This window comes from Mirounga leonina, unplaced genomic scaffold, assembly GCF_011800145.1.
Source record: "Mirounga leonina isolate KUSES-001 unplaced genomic scaffold, KU_Mleo_1.0 Mir_151, whole genome shotgun sequence".
In the NCBI taxonomy this organism is placed as follows: domain Eukaryota; kingdom Metazoa; phylum Chordata; class Mammalia; order Carnivora; family Phocidae; genus Mirounga; species Mirounga leonina.
The window spans coordinates 18,241,007-18,262,738 of record NW_023270377.1 but is presented as its reverse complement, the minus strand read 5'-3'; the positions used below and the strand labels follow the sequence as shown (position 1 = coordinate 18,262,738).

At 44.9% G+C, this 21,732-nt stretch overlaps 1 protein-coding gene across 1 annotated transcript in view; it reads left to right on the top strand.

The window, feature by feature from the left end:
- The first annotated feature begins 12,336 nt into the window (after window positions 1-12,336).
- The window catches only part of LOC118012034 (sterol 26-hydroxylase, mitochondrial), a 36,280-nt gene continuing 26,884 nt past the window's right edge, over window positions 12,337-21,732 (top strand). The window contains exon 1 of the mRNA XM_035007114.1: window positions 12,337-13,235. Within this exon, the coding sequence (XP_034863005.1) occupies window positions 12,972-13,235 (264 nt within the window). The 5' untranslated portion in view covers window positions 12,337-12,971. The remainder of the gene's footprint in view (window positions 13,236-21,732) is intronic.

The window sequence follows — 21,732 nt, the reverse complement described above, 5'->3', positions numbered from 1 at the left end:
AACTGGGTTTACACTCATAAGGTGACTTTTGGAAAGCACCTAAGAATGGGGGCTAGTTGCCAGGGGAGCCAACCATGAATAGAGGATTGGAACTTTCAGTCCCGACCCCTGATTTCCAGGGAGGGGAGAGGGGCTGGAGGCTGAATCAGTCACCAACGGCCAATGATTTAATCAACATGCCTCTGTAATGAAGTCTCCATAAAAAACCCAAAGGATGGGGTTTGGAGAGTTTCCAGTCTGGGGAACCAGAAGGCTTCCACATGCCACCATTCTGGGCCCAAAGTCCATGGGGACAGAAGCTCCTTTGTTCTGGATATTGTCCTATGTTTCTCTTCATCTGGTGGTTGGTTTATCTCCTTTAAAATTCTTTGTAATAAACTAGCAATCTAGTGAGTAATTGGTTTTCCTGAGTTCTGGGAACTGCTCTAGCAAATTAATCAAAGTCAAAAACCTGGGACCTTCTGATTTAGAGCTAGTTGGTCAGGAGTCTAAATAACCACCTGCCCTTGTGGGGGGCATCAGAAGTCTAAGGAAGAGGTCACGGGAACCTCCAAACTGCAGCTGGGTGGTCCGAAGCACAGATCAGATCACCTGGGCTCGAGATCGGCATCTGCAGGGGTGGGCAGCAGTCTTGTGGGACCGAGCCCCTCACCTGTAGAATCTGATGCTGTCTCCGGGTCCATAGTGTCAGAATGGAGCTGAGCTGTAGAACACCCAGCTGGTGTCCCAGCACCATGTGGTGGTGTCTCCCCGCACCCCCCAGACACGTTGGAATTAGGTGAGCAGAACCCCTTATTTAAAATTACATTTTAGGGGTGCCTGGGTGGCTCAGTTGGTTAAGCGACTGCCTTCAGCTCAGGTCATGATCCTGGGGTCCTGGGATCGAGCCCCGCATCGGGCTCCCTGCTCAGCCAGAAGCCTGCTTCTCCCTCTCCCACTCCCCCTGCTTGTGTTCCCCCTCATGCTGTCTCTCTCTCTCTGTCAATTAAATAAATAAATAAATAAATAAATAAATAAATAAATAAATAATAAAATTACATTTTAATTCTACATATATTGCAAAACTGCTCAAAGCAACACTCTGCTTTTTGGAGGCTTTTCTTCTTAGCTTTTCAATCTCTCACTCTGCAACCCTAGAATCTGGCAAATGTCCAGAGGTAGAAACTGGCTGTGTGCTGGAAGTCCCCTATAAGTTCTGCCAACATTCTTTCTAGTTTCTCTTTCCCGCCTCAGTGACTCTCCTTGAAATTAAAGCCTGGACTTTCAACCTCCCTTCTGTTCCCAGAATTTCCAAATGCTCCCAGCATGAAAATACCTGTAGTGATCAGCTATACATTCTTTTTTTTTTTTTTTTAGATTTTTTAAAAAAATTATTTATTTGACAGAGAGAGAGACAGCGAGAGAGGGAACACAAGCAGGAGGAGTGGGAGAAGGAGAAGCAGGCTTCCCATGGAGCAGGGAGCCCGATGCGGGGCTCCATCCCAGGACCCTGTGATCATGACCTGAGCCGAAGGCAGATGCTTAACAACTGAGCCACCCAGGCGCCCCTCAGCTATACATTCTTTTCCCTCAGTGGCTTCATCCCTCTACTCAAAATGTGGTCTATGGGTCAGAGGTCTTGTCATTACCTAGGAGCTTGTTAGAGATGGAGAATTCAGGCCCTCCCCCAAGCTTCCTGAATCAATACTTTATATCCATTGTGAACAGAGCCCTGGTTATAGATTAAATAGGACACCCTGGTAAATTACAATAGTGATAATCATTAATTGAGTGATGAACTTTACTTATATTATCTTTCATCCTCACAACAGCCCTGTAACTTTGGTATGCATTATTCTTATTTAATTGTTGAGAACTGAGACTTATTCAAGGGGTTATGTAACTTGCCCAGAGTCTCATAGCTAGTAAGTAACAAAGCCAGGACTGTGGGTCCATTACAGCCCATATACTTTACTGCCATGAATCTTTTTATCTTATTACAAAGAAATCCATTTAAAAAATTAAGACAACATACAGAAAAGTATAAAGAACAAAAGTCACATATAATTTACCACCATTATTAATTTTCGTGTGTGTATTTCCAATTTTGTGTGTGTGTGTGAGAGAGAGAGAGAGGGAGGGAGAGATGGAACTGTTGAAATGGTTTTGTAACTTGTTTTTGTTTCTTCTTAATGAAGCGTTGTGAGCATTTTAATACAACCCTTGCTCTTTTCACCATATCAAGCTGCCTCTTGTTTCATTTTTTTTTTTTTTAAGATTTTATTTATTTATTTGAGACCGAGAGAATGAGAGACAGAGAGCATGAGAGGGAGGAGGGTCAGAGGGAGAAGCAGATTCCCTGCCGAGCAGGGAGCCCGATGCGGGACTCGATCCCGGGACTCCAGGATCATGACCTGAGCCGAAGGCAGTCGCTTAACCAACTGAGCCACCCAGGCGCCCAAGCTGCCTCTTGTTTCAATAAATTCTTTTGTATCAGGGTAGGGAGCCCCATTCAAGGGTCAGAATATAGCAACACTCCCAGGGGCTCCCTTTGCATGGGTGGCCCTCCCTCATTAAGGGAGCAGTGGCTGAAATGTTTCATCTCATTCCTTTTTGGGAAAGACCAACACAGCAGAGAAGAAAATAGTCATTTATTTGTTTGCAAAAAATTTCAGGTTTATTTTTTTTCTAATTTTCTAATTTTATTTTTAATTTTATTATGTTAGTCACCATACAAAACATCATTGGTTTTTGATGTGGTGATCCACAATCATTGTTTTCGTATAACACCCAGTGCTCCATGCAGTACATGCCCTCCTTTTTTTTTTTTTTTAAAGATTTTATTTATTTATTTGACAGAGAGAGACACAGCGAGAGAGGGAACATAAGCAGGGGGAGTGGGGGAGGGAGAAGCAGGCTTCCCGCCGAGCAGGGAGCCCGATGTGGGACTTGATCCCAGCACCCTGGGATCATGACCTGAGCCGAAGGCAGACGCTTAACGACTGAGCCACCCAGGCACCCAGTATGTGCCCTCCTTAATACCCATCACCGGGCTAACCAATCCCCCCTCCCCCCCAAAAATTTCAGGTTTAGATGTGTGATGAAATATTTAGAAAAAAACATATCTGGTTACAGAGAGCCAGAATTCCTGCTCCGAAGAGCAGACGGGTTACCTGAGGTGGCAGAAGGGAAGGCAACGGCGAAGAGGTCTAGTGAAAGGAAGTCAGTACAGAGCACTGCAGAAAGCAAGATGGAGTCCCTCATGTCAAGCAGTGGCCTGTGGTGCAGGCAGCTGGGGGCATTGTGGTTCAGACCAGGTATCACCAAGAGCAGCACCTGCTGACGACACACCCAGAACAATAAGCAGCAGAAAGAGAGCAGATCTGCAAACGCCCGACACTGACTAAATCCCCTGTAAAAGAGGATTTTGCAGCAAATGGTCAGACTCTCTGGACACTGAGCCCTCTGCGTCTGACCACTTCAGAAAGGTAGCTGCTGCCAACGGCTCTGCCCGACTGATCTCTGAACAGAACCGAGATCCTTGCCGGCTTGAACACAATAAGTAGTCAGTGCCGAGAGGGGACCCGGACCAGACCTGGACCGGACCGAGGCCTTATCTCAAGCCTTATCTCAGGGGTGACTCAGCCTGAGTCTTTTGATTCATTAACGTCCTACACCTGCTCTATCTCGTTTGTTGTGTGACTTGCCTTGTGCCTTGCGTGACTTTTTTTTTTTTTTTAAAGGAGGCTCCCCACCCAACATGGGGTTTGAATTCAAGACCCTGAGATCAAGACCTGAGCTGAGCTGGTATCAAGAGTCAAACCCTTGGGGTGCCTGGGTGGCTCAGTCAGTTGAGCATCTACCTTGGGCTCAGGACATGATCTCGGGGGAGGGGGAGGTTGGTCCAGGGATCAAGCCTCTGTCCAGCTCCCTGCTCAGCGGGGAGCCTGCTTCTCCCTCTCTCTCTGCCCCTGCCCCCCACTTGTAAACACACGCTCTCTAAAATAAATAAATAAATCTTAAAAAAAAAAGAAAGAGGCAATGTACCAGTTTGCTCAGGCCGCCATTACAAAGCACCACAGACTGGGCAGCTTAAAGAGCAGACATTTATTCTTTCAGATCTTCTGGAGGCCAGAAGTCTGAGATCAAGGTATTGGCAGGGGTGGTTTTTTTTCCCTAAGATCTCTCTCCTTGGCTTGTAGACGTCCTGCTCAGGTGCCTTCACCTGGACTCCTCTGTGTGTGTCTGGGTCCAAATCCCCTTATAAGGATGCCAAATGTATTAGTTTAGGGCCCACTCAACCTCACTGAACCTTAATCACCTCTTTAAAGGCCCGATTTCCAAATATAGTCACATTCTGAGGTACTGGGGGTTAGGACTTCAACAAACGGGTTTGAGGGGCAGGCACTTCAGTCTGTAACAAGCAGTATTTCAAAGGAGATTCCACTGGCCCAGGAACAGGCCGAGAGAAGAGTGGGACATAAAGCAGGGAGTGAAAACTGGCACACACAGATTTTGTTTGGACTGATTAATTTGTTTATTAAGGCTGTAGGGGGTTTTCTCATAAAAATTCTGATGTTTTGGCTTCTTGCCTAAAATCTAAAGCTCCAGCCCCATGGGGCCTGCATTCCTGCATGGCAGTGCTTGGCTGGGGCTGGGTAGTAGCTGCCCCAATTCCCAGCACTCCCCTGCTCTGCTCTCCAGCCTGGTCTGCTTCACCTAAAGCCATTCGGGTTTTTGGCACCTGGGGTGGAGAGTATAGACGTAGATCCAAATTCATGTTCGAACTGAAGAAGAAAATGTATGTGATATTTCAAACCTATGGGGAAGCATTGTGTGGAAGAACAGGCCATGCTGTCCCACCCCCAATGAGAGGACAATTGTTGACTTGAGGAGTTTAAGGCAGGTGCCTTCCTCTGGGCGCCTGAGAGTGCAGCCCTTAAGCGCTAGCCTAGAGCTCCTGTGATTTCGGCAGTTCCCCTGGGCCCCAAGAAAGGCAGGGGAGGAACCAGCTGCTTTGTTTGTTCTTCAGCAAAGTAATGGACACTCACTGATTCTATTAATTTTAAGAGGAAATGCTCTGGCTTCAATACGGTTTAGACTGCACCGTCTTTAAGGGGAAGAAAAGTAATTTGCCTTGGGTGAGATGCTTGCTTTTAGAGGTCAGCCAATAGAGGAACGATGCCAGCTGCCCGGCGGCCGTGCTCACAGGCGGGAACACTGTGAATACAACAGGAACCGGAGGGTCTTCCTTCACCATCTCCCGGCAGCTGGGTGCCCACCCCCCTACACCTGTGGGGCCACTGGCTGAAACTCAGGGTTGAATGAAACTACCAAACTAAGACTCAGAACCTTAATCTGAAGAAAAGAATCCAGGTTCCTTGGGAAAGAAGTGGGGTTTTCTTAAGGAAGGGAAGTAGAGTTTCTCTACTTTGAGACTTGAAGAAGAGAATGCAAGAGGGACCAGGAACAAACCAAGTTCTGGAGAAGCCAGTTAGAAAGCTGTTCGAGAAGCATCTGAAGCACAGGGTCATGAAGGTCTAGGGCACCAGCTGCCCACCCTTGGGCAACTTGAGGGAGAATGTGTGATTCTCCTATGTAGCGGTTCCCTTCTGGAAATGTCTTTTTTGCTAAAGGAACACAGGCTGTCTGCTCTGTTGGTCTTGTGAACACTAAAGAGGCAGAGTGGCATGACGTGGAAGGGTATGTTCCTTCCCATCTCCTCCTGGCCCTCAGTGAAGACAGAGGGTCACCCTTGGGTGAACTGTAACCTTAAGCTGCAGGTGGTCATTGTAATATCAGAGGATAATCCTGAAAGCTACACGGCACCGGGACGCCTGGGTGGCTCAGTTGGTTAAACAGCTGCCTTCGGCTCAGATCATGGTCCCAAGGTCCTGGGATCAAGTCCCGCATCGGGCTCCCCACTCAGCAGGGAGCCTGCTTCTCCCTCTGCCTGCCGCTCCTGCTTATGCGCTCTCTCTCTGACAAATAAATAAAATCTTAAAAAAAAAAAAAAGCTACACGGCACCAAAGCAATGTTCTGCAGTGAAATGGAAGATCAAATCTGCTAAGTCTTGTAAGTTAAAGAATCCTGCTCCCAGAGGGAGATGGGGGCACCCAGCAAACTCCCAAGCTATTATATAATAAATGATGTTGGAATAATTAGATGTTATTTAATTTAATGATGTTGGAATAATTAGATACGTTAACACCCTAGGTCACACCAGAAACAAAAATTCATTCTAGATGGATTGGATTGCTCAATGTGAAAAAAATATATAGCATATAAAAAACAAAACTATCAAATATTAGGTAAAATATATGAAAGTTTTTTTCTTTTTTTTTTTAAGGATTTTATTTATTTATTTATTTGACAGAGAGAGACACAGTGAGAGAGGGAACACACGCAGGGGGAGTGGGAGAGGGAGAGGCAGACTTCCCACAGAGCAGGGAGCCCAATGCGGGGCTTGATCCCAGGACCCTGGGATCATGACCTGAGCCGAAGGCAGACGCTTAACAACTGAGCCACCCAGGCGCCCCTATGAAAGTTTTTTCTGCTAACAATCTTGGGGTAGTCCCAAGCAAGATATGAAACCGAGAGGTCATAAAAGGAAAAAAATGCCAGGCTGGACTACACAGAAATGAACAAAAGATACTTAAATGCAACCAAGATATAGGGAACAGATGACAGAAGAAAATACTTGTAATATATAACAGACAAAGGTTAATCTCCCTAAATAGGAAAAGAACACCAACATAATAATAAGAAAGACAAAAACAAAAAACAAACAAAAAAACTCGACAGGAAAAAGATCAAAGGATATAATGAAGGACTTCATAGAGAAATAGAAATGGTCAATAAGAATATATTTTTAGAAACCCTGAGCCTTTATAATATTTAAAGGAATTCACATTGAAGTATCAGTATGACTCTTTTACCTGTAGGCGAAAAAAGATTTGTAAATACAGAATAAGGTCTGGAAGAATATGCGCTAAACCCTGCGCAGTGTTTCATTCTGCGGGAATATAACTGAGGAAGCAGAGCAGGGGTCTTTTATTTTGTTACTTTATATTGATTTTTCATGTGGTGAGATTATGGGTGACTTTTACCTTGGGGATGTTTTGTCGCTGTACAATTTAATTCCTTGGCAAGCAGTGCAAACATAAATTCACTGCTTTCAGGGGGTTTGAAAAGTTTCTGTTTATTTTAGTTTTCAAAATCACAAAAAATGTATGAGTTAATTAGAAGAATCAGGCCAGTTTTTACCTATTTTCGCATCTCAAATTTTTTTAGAGGGGGAGGGGCAGAAGGAGAGGGAGAGAGAATCTTAAGCAGGCTCCAAGACCCTGAGATCATGACCTGAGCTGAAATCAGGAGTCAGACAGGGAACTGACAGCCATCCAGACGCTGCTACAACCAATTTTTATTCACACTATTTGTCCTTGTACTTAATTCATGGATATCTTCAATTATACAATTTCCCCAACATACTTCTTTCTAGATATCCCCCCTACTGAAAATAGAAAAGAAAGAAAACAAGGAAGAAGGAAAGAAAGAAAAAAAGAAGGTGCCATATATATACAGCTTTGATTATTTTAATACATTATTATTGCTTTCACTAAAGTTTTGACTCTAGTGAGGACCAAAGTGACCAGGATAATAGATAGCCAGACATCACTTTGGGAAACAAGTTTTCAGAAAGGTCAAAAGAAAACGTCCTTGCTATGTGACTTTTGAATAAGCCACTTGAAAAAACTAGGTATTACATGTACATATTACATAACTCAAAGAGTCCAAGAGAGTGTGCTGGGGAGTTGTGTCCCTGCCACCTTTGTTCCTGAGGCAGATACCATTACAAATAGTAATATCTAGTATATCCTTCCAGAGACAGTCTACGCATGTGCAAATGTTGGCTTAATTATAGGGTAGCCTACTGTAACACTGGTTTGCCTCTTACTCTTTTTACTTAAAAAAATAGATCTTAGGGGCGCCTGGGTGGCTTAGTTGTTAAGCGTCTGCCTTTGGCTCAGGTCAAGATCCCCAGCGTCCTGGGATCGAGCCCCGCATCGGGCTCCCTGCTCTGTGGGAAGTCTGCCTCTCCCTCTCCCACTCCCCCTGCTTGTGTTCCCTCTCTCGCTGTGTCTCTCTCTGTCAAATAAATAAAATCTTTTTTAAAAAAATAGATCTTAGAAATTGTTGTAGATCAGTATATCGATAGAGCTGTATCATTGTTTTCAATGATATGCAAATGCAAATGATTTCAGTCATTGAATGATGGTTAACCATCATTTACCTCATTAGTCCCCTACTGATGAGCACTTATGTTGTTTCTAATATTTTATCTGTTCAAGCAATGTTGTGATAAATATCCCTCCATGGGGCACCTGGGTGGGTCAGTTGGTTAAGCAACTGCCTTCGGCTCAGGGTCCTGGGATTGAGCCCTGTAACGGGCTCCCTGCTTGGCAGGAAGCCTGCTTCTCCCTTTCCCACTCCCCCTGCTTCTGTTCCCTCTCTTGCTGTCTCTCTCTCTCTGTCAAACAAATAAATAAAATCTTAATAAATAAATAAATAAATAAATAAATAAATAAATAAATATCACTCCGTATTTGTGATTTTGCACATGTGCAAGAATTTGTAGAAGAAATCCCTGTAGGATTACTGGCTCATAAGGTAAGTGCAATTTATTTTTTATTTTTATTTATTTTTTAAGATTTTATTTATTTATTTGACAGAGAGAGACACAGCAAGAGAGGGAACACAAGCAGGGGGAGTGGGAGAGGGAGAAGCAGGCTTCCCGCTGAGCAGGGAGCCCTATGCGGGGCTCGATCCCAGGACCCTGGGATCATGATCTGAGCTGAAGGCAGACACTTAACGACTGAGCCACCCAGGCGCCCCCCAAGTGCAATTTAAATTGTGAATGCTCTGTAGTAATTTGTATTCCTTTGAACCATGATTAAGGGTTTGTTTCCCTATACCTTCAACTACATAATGATATCAAGCTTTTGATCTTTGCCAACCTCATAGGTGAAAAATGGTCTCTTACGTAGTTTTGATTTGTCTTTCTTTCATTGCAAGTGAAGTTGAACATTTTTGTATATGTTTAAGGCCATTTATATTTCCTCTAAGGTATCCATTTATTATGTCTTAATTTTATTCAATTTCATGTATTTAGTTTTAAGCGTTCATTCAAATTATAAAAATAATTTTTGCTATTTAAAGATTCGCTTGCTGGGTAAGAAAAAATCCAGCTACATGGTATTTACGAGAGATACTTCTAAATCAAAATCACTGGAAATAGAGGGATGAATAAAGATATATCAAACACATGAATAAAAAATAAAGTAGGAGTAACAATATTAAAACCAAAGCAATTTAATATTTCAGATTTATGAGAGGTGCTATTCATCAAGAATATATAATAGTCATGAACCTTTATGAATCTAACAACAGATTTCAAAATATAAAACAAAAACTGCTGGAAATACAAGAAAAAAATTTTTTTTAATACAGCTTTTTTTTTTTAAGATTTTATTTATTTGTAAGAGAGAGAGAGCACAAGCAGGGGGAGCAGCAGGCAGAGGGAGAAGCAGGCTTCCCGCTGAGCAAGGAGCCCGATGCAGAACTTGATCCCAGGACCCTGGGATCATGACCTGAGCCAAAGGCAGACGCTTAACTGACTGAGCCACCCAGCTGTCCTGAAATGCAAGAAAATTTGATGAATCCACAAATACATAATATTTTGGGGATACTAAAATGTATCTCTCAGAAGTTAACAAATCAAGTAGACAAAAGTAAGTAAGGTTATAGAGGATCTAAATAACAAAATCAAGTTAATAAACAGAGAATACATATTTTAACAAGACACATGGAATGTTCAGAAAAAGAAACAATTATGAGACTATAAAAACATTTTGATAATTCTAAGAAGACCATATACAATCTGACCACAATGTAATAACTATAATTTAATAACAAAAGAATGGAACCTTTCAAAACAAAAAACAAAACCGCAACTATTTGCAAGAAAATAAAATCACCTTTCTGTATGACTCTTAGATTAAAAAGAAAATCAAAATGGAAATTACAAACTATTGGGACATGAATGACATTAAGGGAGAATGTTTAGTGAATCTTGTTGGAATGGCCAACACAGTAACATGTGAAAGTGTATAGCATTAAAAGCATTTATCGGGAAATCAGAAAATTTTACTAAGCGGTCAGTTTTTTAAAAAGGTTAAAAAATAGAAAATAGCAAGAAAATGAATCCGGTGGGTGGGGGGGGAAGAATAAAGATAAAAGCATACATCAGATTTCTACTTCTGTTAATACTGGACTTTCTTCTAAGGATAGCTAGAAAAGCTATCCTTACAAATATGACAAGCATTTACTTGAAGCATAAGCAGAACCAGAAGATGGAAACCCAGAGTAAGTTAGGCATTAGGTACCACTTTCCTATTAGTGGTATTTCCCATTTTCTTTTCTTAAACTTTTTTTTTCTTTTAAATATTTTATTTATTTATCGGGGGGAGAGAGAGAGAGAGAGAGAGAGAGAGAGAGATCACGAGCAGCGGGGAAAAGGAGACTCCCTATTGAGTAGGGAGCCCAACGCGGAATTCGATCCCAGGACCCTGGGATCACAACCTGAGCCAAAGGCAGACGCTTAACTGACTGAGCCACCCAGGCACCCCCACATTTTCATTAGAGGAAGCTGAGTGGTTTAGCCTCACAGAACTGGGTGAAGAAACGTTGGAATCCATGATCTCTTATACCCAACTTTAGGTAGGGATCCCAAAGGGTTAAAGACTGATTAGGATTGCAGCTTGGCTTCAAAGAATCTCACTCCTGAAATTGAATTAGGCTCATCCTGGGTTGTTTGTGCCTTCAGGCAACTGTCAGAAACAAAAGTAAATCTTGTCTGAGGAAAATGAAATCATCCTAAACCTTAATGAGCTCCACCAGAAACTTAAACAATGCATTTTTCTGGCACACAATCAAAAGCAACCAGGCCCAGGAAGAAATACCGCAACATGAACAAAAACCACTAGAAACAATGGACAACAGAAACTGTTTCATGTAGAACCCAGATATTGGAGTTATTACTCATAATTCTTAAAACAACTATGTTTACAAAATATAAGGGAATAATAAAAGATAAAACTAAGAATTCTGACATAAAACTAGAAATATAAAAAAGGACATAGATTTTAAAAAAACTATTCAAAATTAAAAACTGAAAAATACAATAGCTGAAATTAAGAATTCAATGGACAGATTTTTTTTTTAAAGATTTTATTTATTTATTTGAGAGAGAGAATGAGATAGAGAGAGCATGAGAGGGGGGAGGGTCAGAGGGAGAAGCAGACTCCCTGCTGAGCAGGGAGCCCGATGCGGGACTCGATCCCAGGACTCCGGGATCATGACCTGAGCCGAAGGCAGTCGCTTAACCAACTGAGCCACCCAGGTGCCCTCAATGGACAGATTTAACAGCAGTTTAGACACAGCTGAATTGAGGATTAAGGAGCTAGAAGAGACAAGATAATTTTAAAAAAATGCAGAAGAGGGGCACCTGGATGGCTCAGTCGATTAAGCGACCAATTCTTCATCTCAGCTCAGTTCTTGATCTCAGGGTCCTGAGTTCAAGCCCCACTTGGGCTCCACCCTGGGCGTGGGGCCTGCCTAAAAAAACAAAAGTTAAAAAAATGCAGGAGAGAGGGTAAGAGACAGGAAGGATCGGTCACAAGCCCTAGCATAGGTATAATCTGAAGTTTTAGAAGGGGGGTGGAGAAAAAGGAATGGGATTGAAGAAATGTTTGAACAGATGTCTGAAAAACTCCCAAACTGATGAAAGATTTTCAGTCACAGATTTAAGAAACCCTATGGCCCCAAATGGGATAAATACAAACATAAATCCACACCTAGGCCACATTAACTGACCCTCTAATTGTTGCCTCTTTGAACCTAAAATGGCCTTTCTCCCTCTGGCTGTTTGTAAATAACCAATTCTTCCAATGTTCTTAGAACAAGATTTACCATCCTTTTAACTTTTTGAAATAGAAATAACGTTTCAATGTACCTTGAATATATAGGAGACAAAGGATTCATGAAACACTACTCTTTCTTCTTGGCAGTATTTTCTGTACTATTTTATTCTCTTCCATCTTATTAAAAAATAATTCTGGTCACAGTCCCTAAATCCGGGCTCAACCTACAGTTTGGAAAACCCTGCCTTAGCTGATTTAGGAGTGTGGAGAGAATAGAAATGCATTAACAAACCTCTAATATGTAAATTTGTTTGTTTGGCTTTTACCCTCCAGGAATCAGATGACCTTGGACACGGGCCGGTTTTCTTTTCTTCGCTGTGCTCTGCTTTGTTTGCTTCTTCTTCTTCTTTTTTTTTTCTTTTTCTTTGCTTTGGGGGTGGTGCGCATTATGAAAAGCCGGCGGCCAGTTAAATCTCAGCAGCCGGTTCCTGCTCTCGGGGAAGGGGGAACACTGGGGCGAGGGGGCTCTGCGGTAGCGAACCTGTAGGTCAGGCGAGGGCCCGGCTCGCTGGCTCGGGCTTCCTGGCCTGGAAGCGCCCGGAGCTTTCGAGAACTTTGCTGTCCTGCGAATGAAATGTCAGACCAAGGAACTTCAAGTTCTCCTTGAGAGTCCGCGGAAGTGCAAGGCGGGGAGTCGCGGAAGAGGGGGCCGCGATCGGCGCTCTGGAGGTCTCGGTAAATCCCGGGGTGCATCCTCTGCAGTCGTGTTGGCCGGCGCCTCCCCCCGGGCCGCAGGCTTACGGCTGGAGGAGGTGGCTTCTGCGTGTTCGTGAGGTCCCGTCGGGGAGAGACCGAGGACCGCGAGGAAAAGTGAGCGGTAAGGGGCCTGGCCGGCCTTCGCCCGGCCCACCCCTAGCCTTTGGCGCCCTTGAACCCGCCCCTCCGGATAGATCTCGGAGTGGGTTCCAGGCGCTCTTCGCTCGAGGTCCAAAGGCGCGGCGGCGCGGGCCATGGATCGCCTGGCTGCGCTGCGGGGCGCGAGGCTGCGGTGGGCGCTGCTGGGGACGCGGGTGGCCCTCCCTGGCCTCTGCCCGCACGGGGCCAGAGCCAAGGCCGCGATCCCCGCCGCCGTCCCGGTTACCGCCGAGACTCCTGGAAACGGGCCTGGCGAGCGGAGACTGCGGACCCTGGAGGAGCTTCCAGGGCCCGGGCAACTGCGCTTCTTCTTCCAGCTGTTAGTGCAAGGCTACGTTCTGCGGTTACACAAGCTCCAGGTAATCGAGCTGGGGCGGGGGGGAGGGGTGCGCGGAGGCTCGCGGCCGGGGTGTGTTGGGGGGGTGAGCACCGGGACAGAGAAGCTGGAGATGGAGAGATGTTGGACAAAAAAGTGAAGGACACGAGAATTTAGCTCAGGACCGACTGGAGCTATGGTCCTAGACTGGACATCTGTAGGGATTATGTGTAAAAGGTAGACAGAACCCTTTGAACTGAAATTAATAGGTCCAGGAGTGGTAGGGCACCAGGGAGGAGGTGACTTGGGAGGCCAGGTTCCAAAATGAACAGAGGTTGAGAGAGGCAGGAACTGTCTTGGTAACAGAATGGCAGATGCAAGTGTCTAAGTTGCCAGATGTGGTAGAACCACTATTTAATTCCGGGATGGTGTTGGCTACCACAGACTTCTTCCAAAGGAAATGGCTTTGGGGAGGACTACAGACATCTCGCAATTTGCAAGATAGATTTTTCCATGGGGAGAAAAATGTCACTTCTCAGGGAGTGAAAGCAAAATCGTAGACGTTCAGGAAAAGGTGCATTTTTTTGTTGTTATTAAGGAATCAATGTCCAGTAAGAAGAGTTTATTCAGTGGAACACTGAGGCAGGGATGGATGGATATCCCACTGTGAACGGACGGAAACTGGAAAACCCAATGTGGGTTAAGGTGGAGAGGTTTTAGGAAATGAACTGAAGAGATTCATCTGGGATCTGTCTTCCTCATGACTATTACAAAGTTATAAACCCATCCACTCTGCCCCAGGCATTTTTCCAAGTGCTGGGATTCATTGAGAGGTGGCCAATGCCCTCATGGTTTATATGCTCAGTTGGAAGCTTACATCCCATGGTTTATATGCTCCTTTGAGGGAAGGAGGAGGACAAGGATATGAACAAGTCAATAAACAGCTCATTTCAGGAAGAGAACTTGAGTGCCCTGCAAGGAGAAGCCTGTCCAGCATTGGGGGCGGAGTGGGACCTTTGATTCATTTGCCCTCCACATGTGTGGTTCACAGTGATTGGCAAGAGGAGCGGGCAAGCTCACCTGCTGGGCTGGTGAGCAGGCTGGTTACCATGTAGCTGTGCTGGCCAGTAGTCAAAAACTCAGAGGAGCTGTGGGCACTGGGGATAGGACAGGCCTTTGAGCAGGGCCTCGAAGGTCAGACTGAGGGCCCGGGTTCCTCTGAGGGGCTTCGATGGGCTCTTGAGCAGGCCTGGGGGCAAGATGGCCTCCAAGGGACACTGTCCAGGTTATGGTGTGTGCAGTAGGGTGGACTAGACAGGAGGGGTAGAGAGGGCCTCAGGGGACAAAGGCTCGGGCGCGGTGTATCCGAACCACCCTCCAGACAAAGCTGGACCAGGAGTTGAGGATGAGCGGGGGAAATGACTCTGAGGCTTTGAAGCGCTATACTGACCGGTGTCTCTGCACCCACCCGGGCTGCAGCTGTCTCCTGGGGCTGCCTTTGTCAGCTCCTGTTCCGAGACTTGGTGGGCAGCTCTGAAGGCACTCAGAGATGGTTAAAAAATCATTCCTTCCGGGCTCAGCTTCAAGAAACCAAGTAAGCCAAGAAGCCAGAGTCCTGTAAACTTTTCCTACTTGATTTAACCTCTGGAAATATGAGAGGCCCAGTGAATGCCCCGAGGATGGCGACTAAGGATTTCTCATCACTTTTTTTTTTTTTTAAAGATTTTATTTATTTTTATTTGAGAGAGAGAGAATGAGAGAGAGAGAGAGCATGAGAGGGGGGAGGGTCAGAGGGAGAAGCAGGCTCCTCGCCGAGCAGGGAGCCCGACACGGGACTTGATCCTGGGACTCCAGGATCATGACCTGAGCCGAAGGCAGTCGCTTAACTGACTGAGCCACCCAGGCGCCCTCTCATCACTTCTTAGGGAGAGTTTACTGGAAGGTTTTGCTTAGGATTATCTCTGGAGCAGTAACTACCAAAGAAATTCTAGACCATCCTAGGAGGTGGAGGAGGAAGCAGGAGAAAGCCAGGAATGTGTAATATTTTATTTTATTTTATTTTAATGTTATTTTATTTTATTTATTTGAGAGAGAGAGAGAGCCAGGAGAGAGGGAGAGAGAGAATCTCAAGCAGACTCCCTGCTGAGCGTGGAGCCCAACATGGGGCATGGTCTCACGACCCTGAGATCATGACCTGAGCTGAAATCCAGAGTCGTCTGCTTAACTGACTGAGCCACCCAAGAGCCCCAGGCATGTATAGCCTTTTAGAGCAGCCAGGGCTAGGATCTAAGAGAGCCCCCTGACTCCAGCCCCTGTATCCCAGAGATCTGGAGTCACATGAACCTTCCCAGGGCATCGATGGAAAAATACATTAGCCCTTCCCACTACATGCGGCTGGTGTGAATTAATAAAGAGAGGAGTGCTGCACATCTATAAAACCCAGTTAATACCCCTATTGAGGAGGAGGATACATTTCAGTGACCCACTTTGTATCAGTTCAAGTTTATTTGGTTGCCACTCACCCTGGCTTCAGGTAGCTTTACTGGCTCCTGTAACCAGAAAGTGTAATAGTTGGATGCCCTCCAGCTATATGGTTTGCTCTGGAGATTCATGAGATCGTCAAAGCTCTAGTTTTGTTTTTCTGCAGTTCTCTTGGCTCTGCTGTCTTGCAGAAGTTGGTTGACTGACCCGGGTTAATTGCCTGTCTCTGAACCCATCATAGTGGCCAGAGACATACTCTAATGAGCTTAGACACGTGCAGGCTCACCCCTAAAGCTGGGATTGGGGTCCCTTCCACCTAAACCATGTGAGTACTGCACAAAAGGCAGAGGACTGGAGCTGCTGGAAGGGCAGCTGACCATAATATCCCCCGGACCCTCAGTTGTCAAAAACTGTGCATCACACACAAAAATAATAAAATCAGCTCAGGGAAGCGTTGTAGGACTTAAGGGGTGGGGTGGGGATTGGAACATGTGAAAATCGTGCTAGTCCATAAATGCAGTTCCCTTCTCTTTCTTAACTAAAATAACACCAAGAGTGCTAGAAAAATGAAATGTGAGCGTACATTAAATTTATATGTAGATTTATATCAAATTGGTTTCTTTCAAAGAGGTCGGCCCAGAGAATGATGAGACCAGTTCCATATTCCGTAGTTCTTATCGTGGACTGCCTCGGTTGGCGACCCCTCGTGTGCCCCACAATGCCCTGTGCATGTAACTCATTTCATATGCATGGTTCTCTCTCTCTCTTTTTTTTATAGTTACACATATTTTTTCCTGTGATGAGAACTCTAAGATCTACTCTCTTAGAAACGTTCAAATATACAATACTGTATTAATAATTATAGTCACCAGGCTGAACATTACATCCCCTGGACTTATTTACTTTGTATCCGGAAATTTGTACCTTTTGACCCCCTTCACCCATTCCAGCCCCCTCCCACCTGCCATGGCTGGCAGCCACCAGTCTGTTCTGTGTATCTATGAATTCGGTTTTGTTTTGTTTTTAGATTCCGCATGGAAGAGAGATCAGTCAATATTTGTCTTTCTCTGACTTATTTCACTTAGCATAATGCTCTCAAGGTCCATCCATGTTGTCATACATGTCAAGATGACCTTCTCTTGGGCGCCTGGGTGGCTCAGTTGGTTAAGCGACTGCCTTCAGCTCAGGTCATGATCCCAGGGTCCTGGGATCGAGTCCCGCATCCGGCTCCCTGCTCTGCGGGGAGCCTGCTTCTCCCTCTCCCACTCCCCCTGCTTGTGTTCCCTCTCTCGCTGTGTCTCTCTCTGTCAAATAAATAAATAAAATCTTTAAAAAAAAAAAAAGATGACCTTCTCTTGTGTGGCTGAATAATACTGCATTGTATATATACCACAATTTCTGTATCAATTCATCCATCAACGGACACATAGATCACTTCTGGGTCTTGGCTTTTGTAAATAATACTGCCATGAACATGGGGTGCATAGATCTTTTGGGTTAGTATTTTCTGTTTTCTTTAGATAAATACCCAGAGTGAAATTGCTGGATTACAGGGTAGTTCTATTTTTGATTTTTTGAGGAACCTCCATACTCTTCCACAAGGGCTGTACCAGTTTGCATTCCCACCAATGGGGCGCGACGGTTCCCTTTTCTCCACGTCCTTGCCAACACTTGTCATCTCTTGTCCTTTTGAGGTTCATTCCAACAGGTGTGGGATGCTATCTCATTGTGGTTTTGATTTGCATTTCCCTGATGATGAGTGATGTTGAGAGTCTTTCCATATACCAGTTGGCCATCTGTATGTCTTCTTTGGAAAAATGTCTACTCGGATCTTCTGCCCATTTGTGAGGCAGATGGTTTTCATTGATATTTTCTATTGTCTTTTTAGTCTCTATTTTATTTATTTCCATCCTGATCTTTGTTATTTTCTTCCTTCTACTAACTTTGGGGTTAGTTTGTTGTTCTTTTTCTAGTTGCTCGAGGTGTAAAGTTAGGTTGTTTATTTGAGATCTTTCTTGTTTCTTGATGTAGGCATCTATCACCATGAACTTCTCTCTTAGAATTGCTTTTGCTGTATCCCATAAATTCTGGCTTTTTCCACTCTTTCCGTCCTTTCCCTGAAGCCTGCATTCCCATTCTCCACTGGACATCAGCATCAAAGGCCAGATCAAAGGCCAGATGATCTGTGACCTTCTGAACCTGGCGGGCTTTGTTCGAGGATGTCATGTCCAGCTCCGGCAGCTCCAGCTCCAGGTCAGCCTCCTTGCTTGGCTGTGGCTCAGCCGGCAGCATGAGCAGCCCCATGGGGACTGTGGGAAGGAAGGGTGACCGGGCGCCCCCTCCTGCTCAGTCTCCCATGCTGCACAGTCTGCCCCTATAATTTATGCATGCACCACTGCCCTGTCCGTGTCCCTTAAAGCATGTTTGGTTCCCCTGCTCAGGAATCTCCACAGGGCCTGGGCAATCAGCTTTTAACTCTTCACAGGGATGTCAGAGGCCCCAGCCTCCTTTTCCCAGGCGCCCCCTCCTCTTTCAAGGTTTAGGATGCTGTATTTCCATTTTCTTTCTTTCTTTCTTTTTTTTAAGGTTTTATTTATTTATTTATTTGTCAGAGAGAGAGAGAATAAGCACAAGCCGGGGGAATGACAGGCAGAGGGAGAAGCAGACTCCCCGCTGAGCAGGGAGCCTGATGCAGAACTCGATCCCAGGACCCCAAGATCATGACCCGAAGTGAAGGCAGATGCTCAACCAACTGAGCTACCCAGGCGTCCCTCTTTTTTTCTTTTTAATTTTTTTTTTTAATTTTTAAGATTTTTATTTATTTACTTGAGAGAGAGAGAGCATGAGCACAGGGGAGGGGCAGCAGCAGAGGGAGAAGCAGACTCCCCTCAGAGCATGGAGCCCGATGTGGGACTTGATCCCAGGACCCTGAGATCACCACCCGAGCTGAAGGCAGATGCGCAACCAACTGAGCCACCGGCGCCCCTGTATTTCTATTTTCATTTGTCTTTAGGTATTTTTTGATTTTCTCTTTTGGTTTCTTCTTGGTTATTCAGTAGGCTGTTTAATCTCCACATTTTCGTGAATTCTCCAGGGTGTTGGATGTTTGGTTTTTTGGGTTTTTTTTGGTAATTGATTTCTAGATTCATACCCTTGTGGTGACAAAAGTTGCTTGATAAGATTTTAATCTTCTTAAATTTGTTAAGACTTGTTTTGTGGCCTATCATGTGATCGCTCCTGGAGAATGTTCCTTGTGCACTTGAGAAGAATGTGGATTCTGTTGTGTTTGGATGGAATGTTTGGTATATGTCTGTTAAATCCATCTAGTCTGTTGTGTCATTTAAGGCCCATGTTTCCTTATTGATTTTCTGTCTTGGTGATCTGTCCAGTGGGGTATCAAATTCCCCTACTATTATTGTATCACTGCCTATTTCTCCCTTTAGGTCTGTTAATATTTGTTTTATATATTCAGGTGCCCATGTTTTATTTTTTATTATTTATTTATTTATTTTTAAAGATTTTATTTATTTATTTGACAGAGCGAGAGAGACAGCGAGAGAGGGAACACAAGCAGGGAGAGGGTCAGAGGGAGAAGCAGGCTTCCCGCCGAGCAGGGAGCCCGATGCGGGGCTCGATCCCAGGACCCTGAGATCATGACCTGAGCTGAAGGCAGTCGCTTAACCAGCTGAGCCACCCAGGCACCCCGAGGTGCCCATGTTTTATATCATCACCTGTTTATATGGCTTAGAGGCTGGGCTGTTAAGTTCTGAGGCCTGGGCCTATGTCTTTCCCACCTCTTTGTCTCCCAGTGCCAGAGACAGGCCTGGGTACAAGGAATGTTCTCAGTAATGTTTAATAAAAAATAAATTTCAGGGGCGTCTGGGTGGCTCAGTCGGTTAAGCGTCCAACTCTTAACTTCAGTTGAGGTCATGATGTCAAGAGTCGTGAGATGGAGCCCCACGTTGGGCTCTGTGCTGGGTGTGGAGCCTGCTTGAGATTCTTTCTCTTTCTCTGCCGCTCCCCACTCTCTCTCTCAGATAAAAAATAAAAATAATAAAAGATAATAAATTTCATGCAACAGCCAAGGGACTGGGATGGATACCGAGCAGTGGCTACATCTGGTGGCAGACTTTGTGAGTCTCTCCTCAGCTCTTGGGTCCAGGTTGTGTGACGTTAGATGGAGTAAAGAAGAGACAGTGAGGGCGGTGGGCAGATGGAGTAAGCCTGACCCTTCAGGTTTTAGCTTTTCGAGTTCAGAAACTAAATTTCTTTCTTTCTTTTTTTTTTTTTAAGATTTTATTTATTTATTCATGAGAGACAGAGAGACAGAGAGAGAGGCAGAGGGAGAAGCAGGCTCCCAAGGAGCAGGGAGCCCGATGCGGGACTCGATCCCAGGACCCTGAGATCATGACCTGAGCCGAAGGCAGACGCTTAACTATCTGAGCCACCCAGGCGCCCCAGAAACTAAATTTCATCAGCAAATTCAGCATGGGCAGACTATTAGGGACTGACCAACACTGGCCAAACCCACAGAAACAGATTGTGGACCGGAATGCCCACATGTTTATTTACTGGAGAAGCTGGCCCTCTTGGGGATCCTAATACTCCATCACATAGAAACCCTGTATTCTAGTTATCTATTGCTGTGTAACAACCTACTCCAAAACATAATGGCTTAAACCAACATTTTGTTACGCTCCTGATTTTGTGGGTCAGGAATTTGAGCAGTACACATCAGAATTGACTTATGTCAGCTTCACAGTGTAGTGGGCTTCAGTTTGAATGGCTAGTGATGGTTGGGATGGCTCGAGTGGGGTGTGTTTCTGGGCCTCAGGCCTGGTTTGGGGCTGGCTCCCTCAGTTTTTCCCCATGTCACAACTCCTGGGCCTGGAATTTCCAAGATTGTTTCTTCAATTGCATGTTTGGTGCTTGGGCTGGTTTGGCCACATCAGCTGAATCTCTCTCTCTCTCTCTCTCTCTCTCTCTCTCTCTCTCACCATGCAGCTAGCTTGGGCTTCCTCACAGCATGGTGGTCTCTGGATAGTGAGAGTTCTTACAGGGTACTGGCTTCCCCCAAAGTGAATTTCCAAGGGCTAGAAAGTGCATGTTGCCAGTTTCTTAAGTCCTGGGCCTGAAAACTGGCACAGCATCATTTCGACTGTATTCTACCCATCAAAGCAGTTACAGAGCCCGCCCAGATTCTAGTGGAGAAGACGTAGACCTCACCTCTTAATGGGAAGGGTGTCAACGAATCTCTGGCCATCTTTAATCCGCCACATCCTCTTCCTAGGATTCAGGTACCTAGAGACAGAAAACAGTCATTACATTAATGGATTGCTTGGTATGCAGAGACCCCAGAACGAAAGGAGTAGAATCGTATGGAAGGAAATTTCATCTAGGCTTTGGAGAAATCTGGTTGAATGTGACTCTCTTGTGCCTATCCATTAGATTAAGTATCTCTCTCTTGAGAGGTGAATGCTGCCAAATTCTTGCTGCTTGGCTCCCCTCTTCTGGGTTTTGTAATGGCCACTCCCATTCTGTTAACACATTCTTTCTTCAGTTTGGCTAATACCATTGCTAGGGTGGATTATCTGCCCCAGGACTCCTGTTACCATCCAGGCTTTCAGAGATTATCCTCTTGTTACCTTTATTTGGCTCTCAGTCTCATCTGGCAGACATGATAGGTTGTCCTTGAGACTATGGCCAAATTGGGTGGGTGACTTTTAAGCCTCAGGGGTGGGCAATTTGAAACCAGGTATTAAGGTCAAAAGTGTGAATCATACCAACTTAGCAACTGCACTGTGGAATTTTTATCTTACAGATACAATTCTCTGGTCAAAGAGAATACCAAATAGTCAAGGTAGCAATATTTCTGATTGGGAAAGATTAGAATGACTTGCATGTCCCAGTAAGGGACTATTTGATTATAGTATCTTCATACAATGGAATTTTATGCAACCGCTAAAACAGACCACAGCTCTATGTGTATTACTATGAATTGCCTGCTAAGAGATGGGAAGAAAGTAAGGCACAAAACTGTATCTATATGCATGCATATA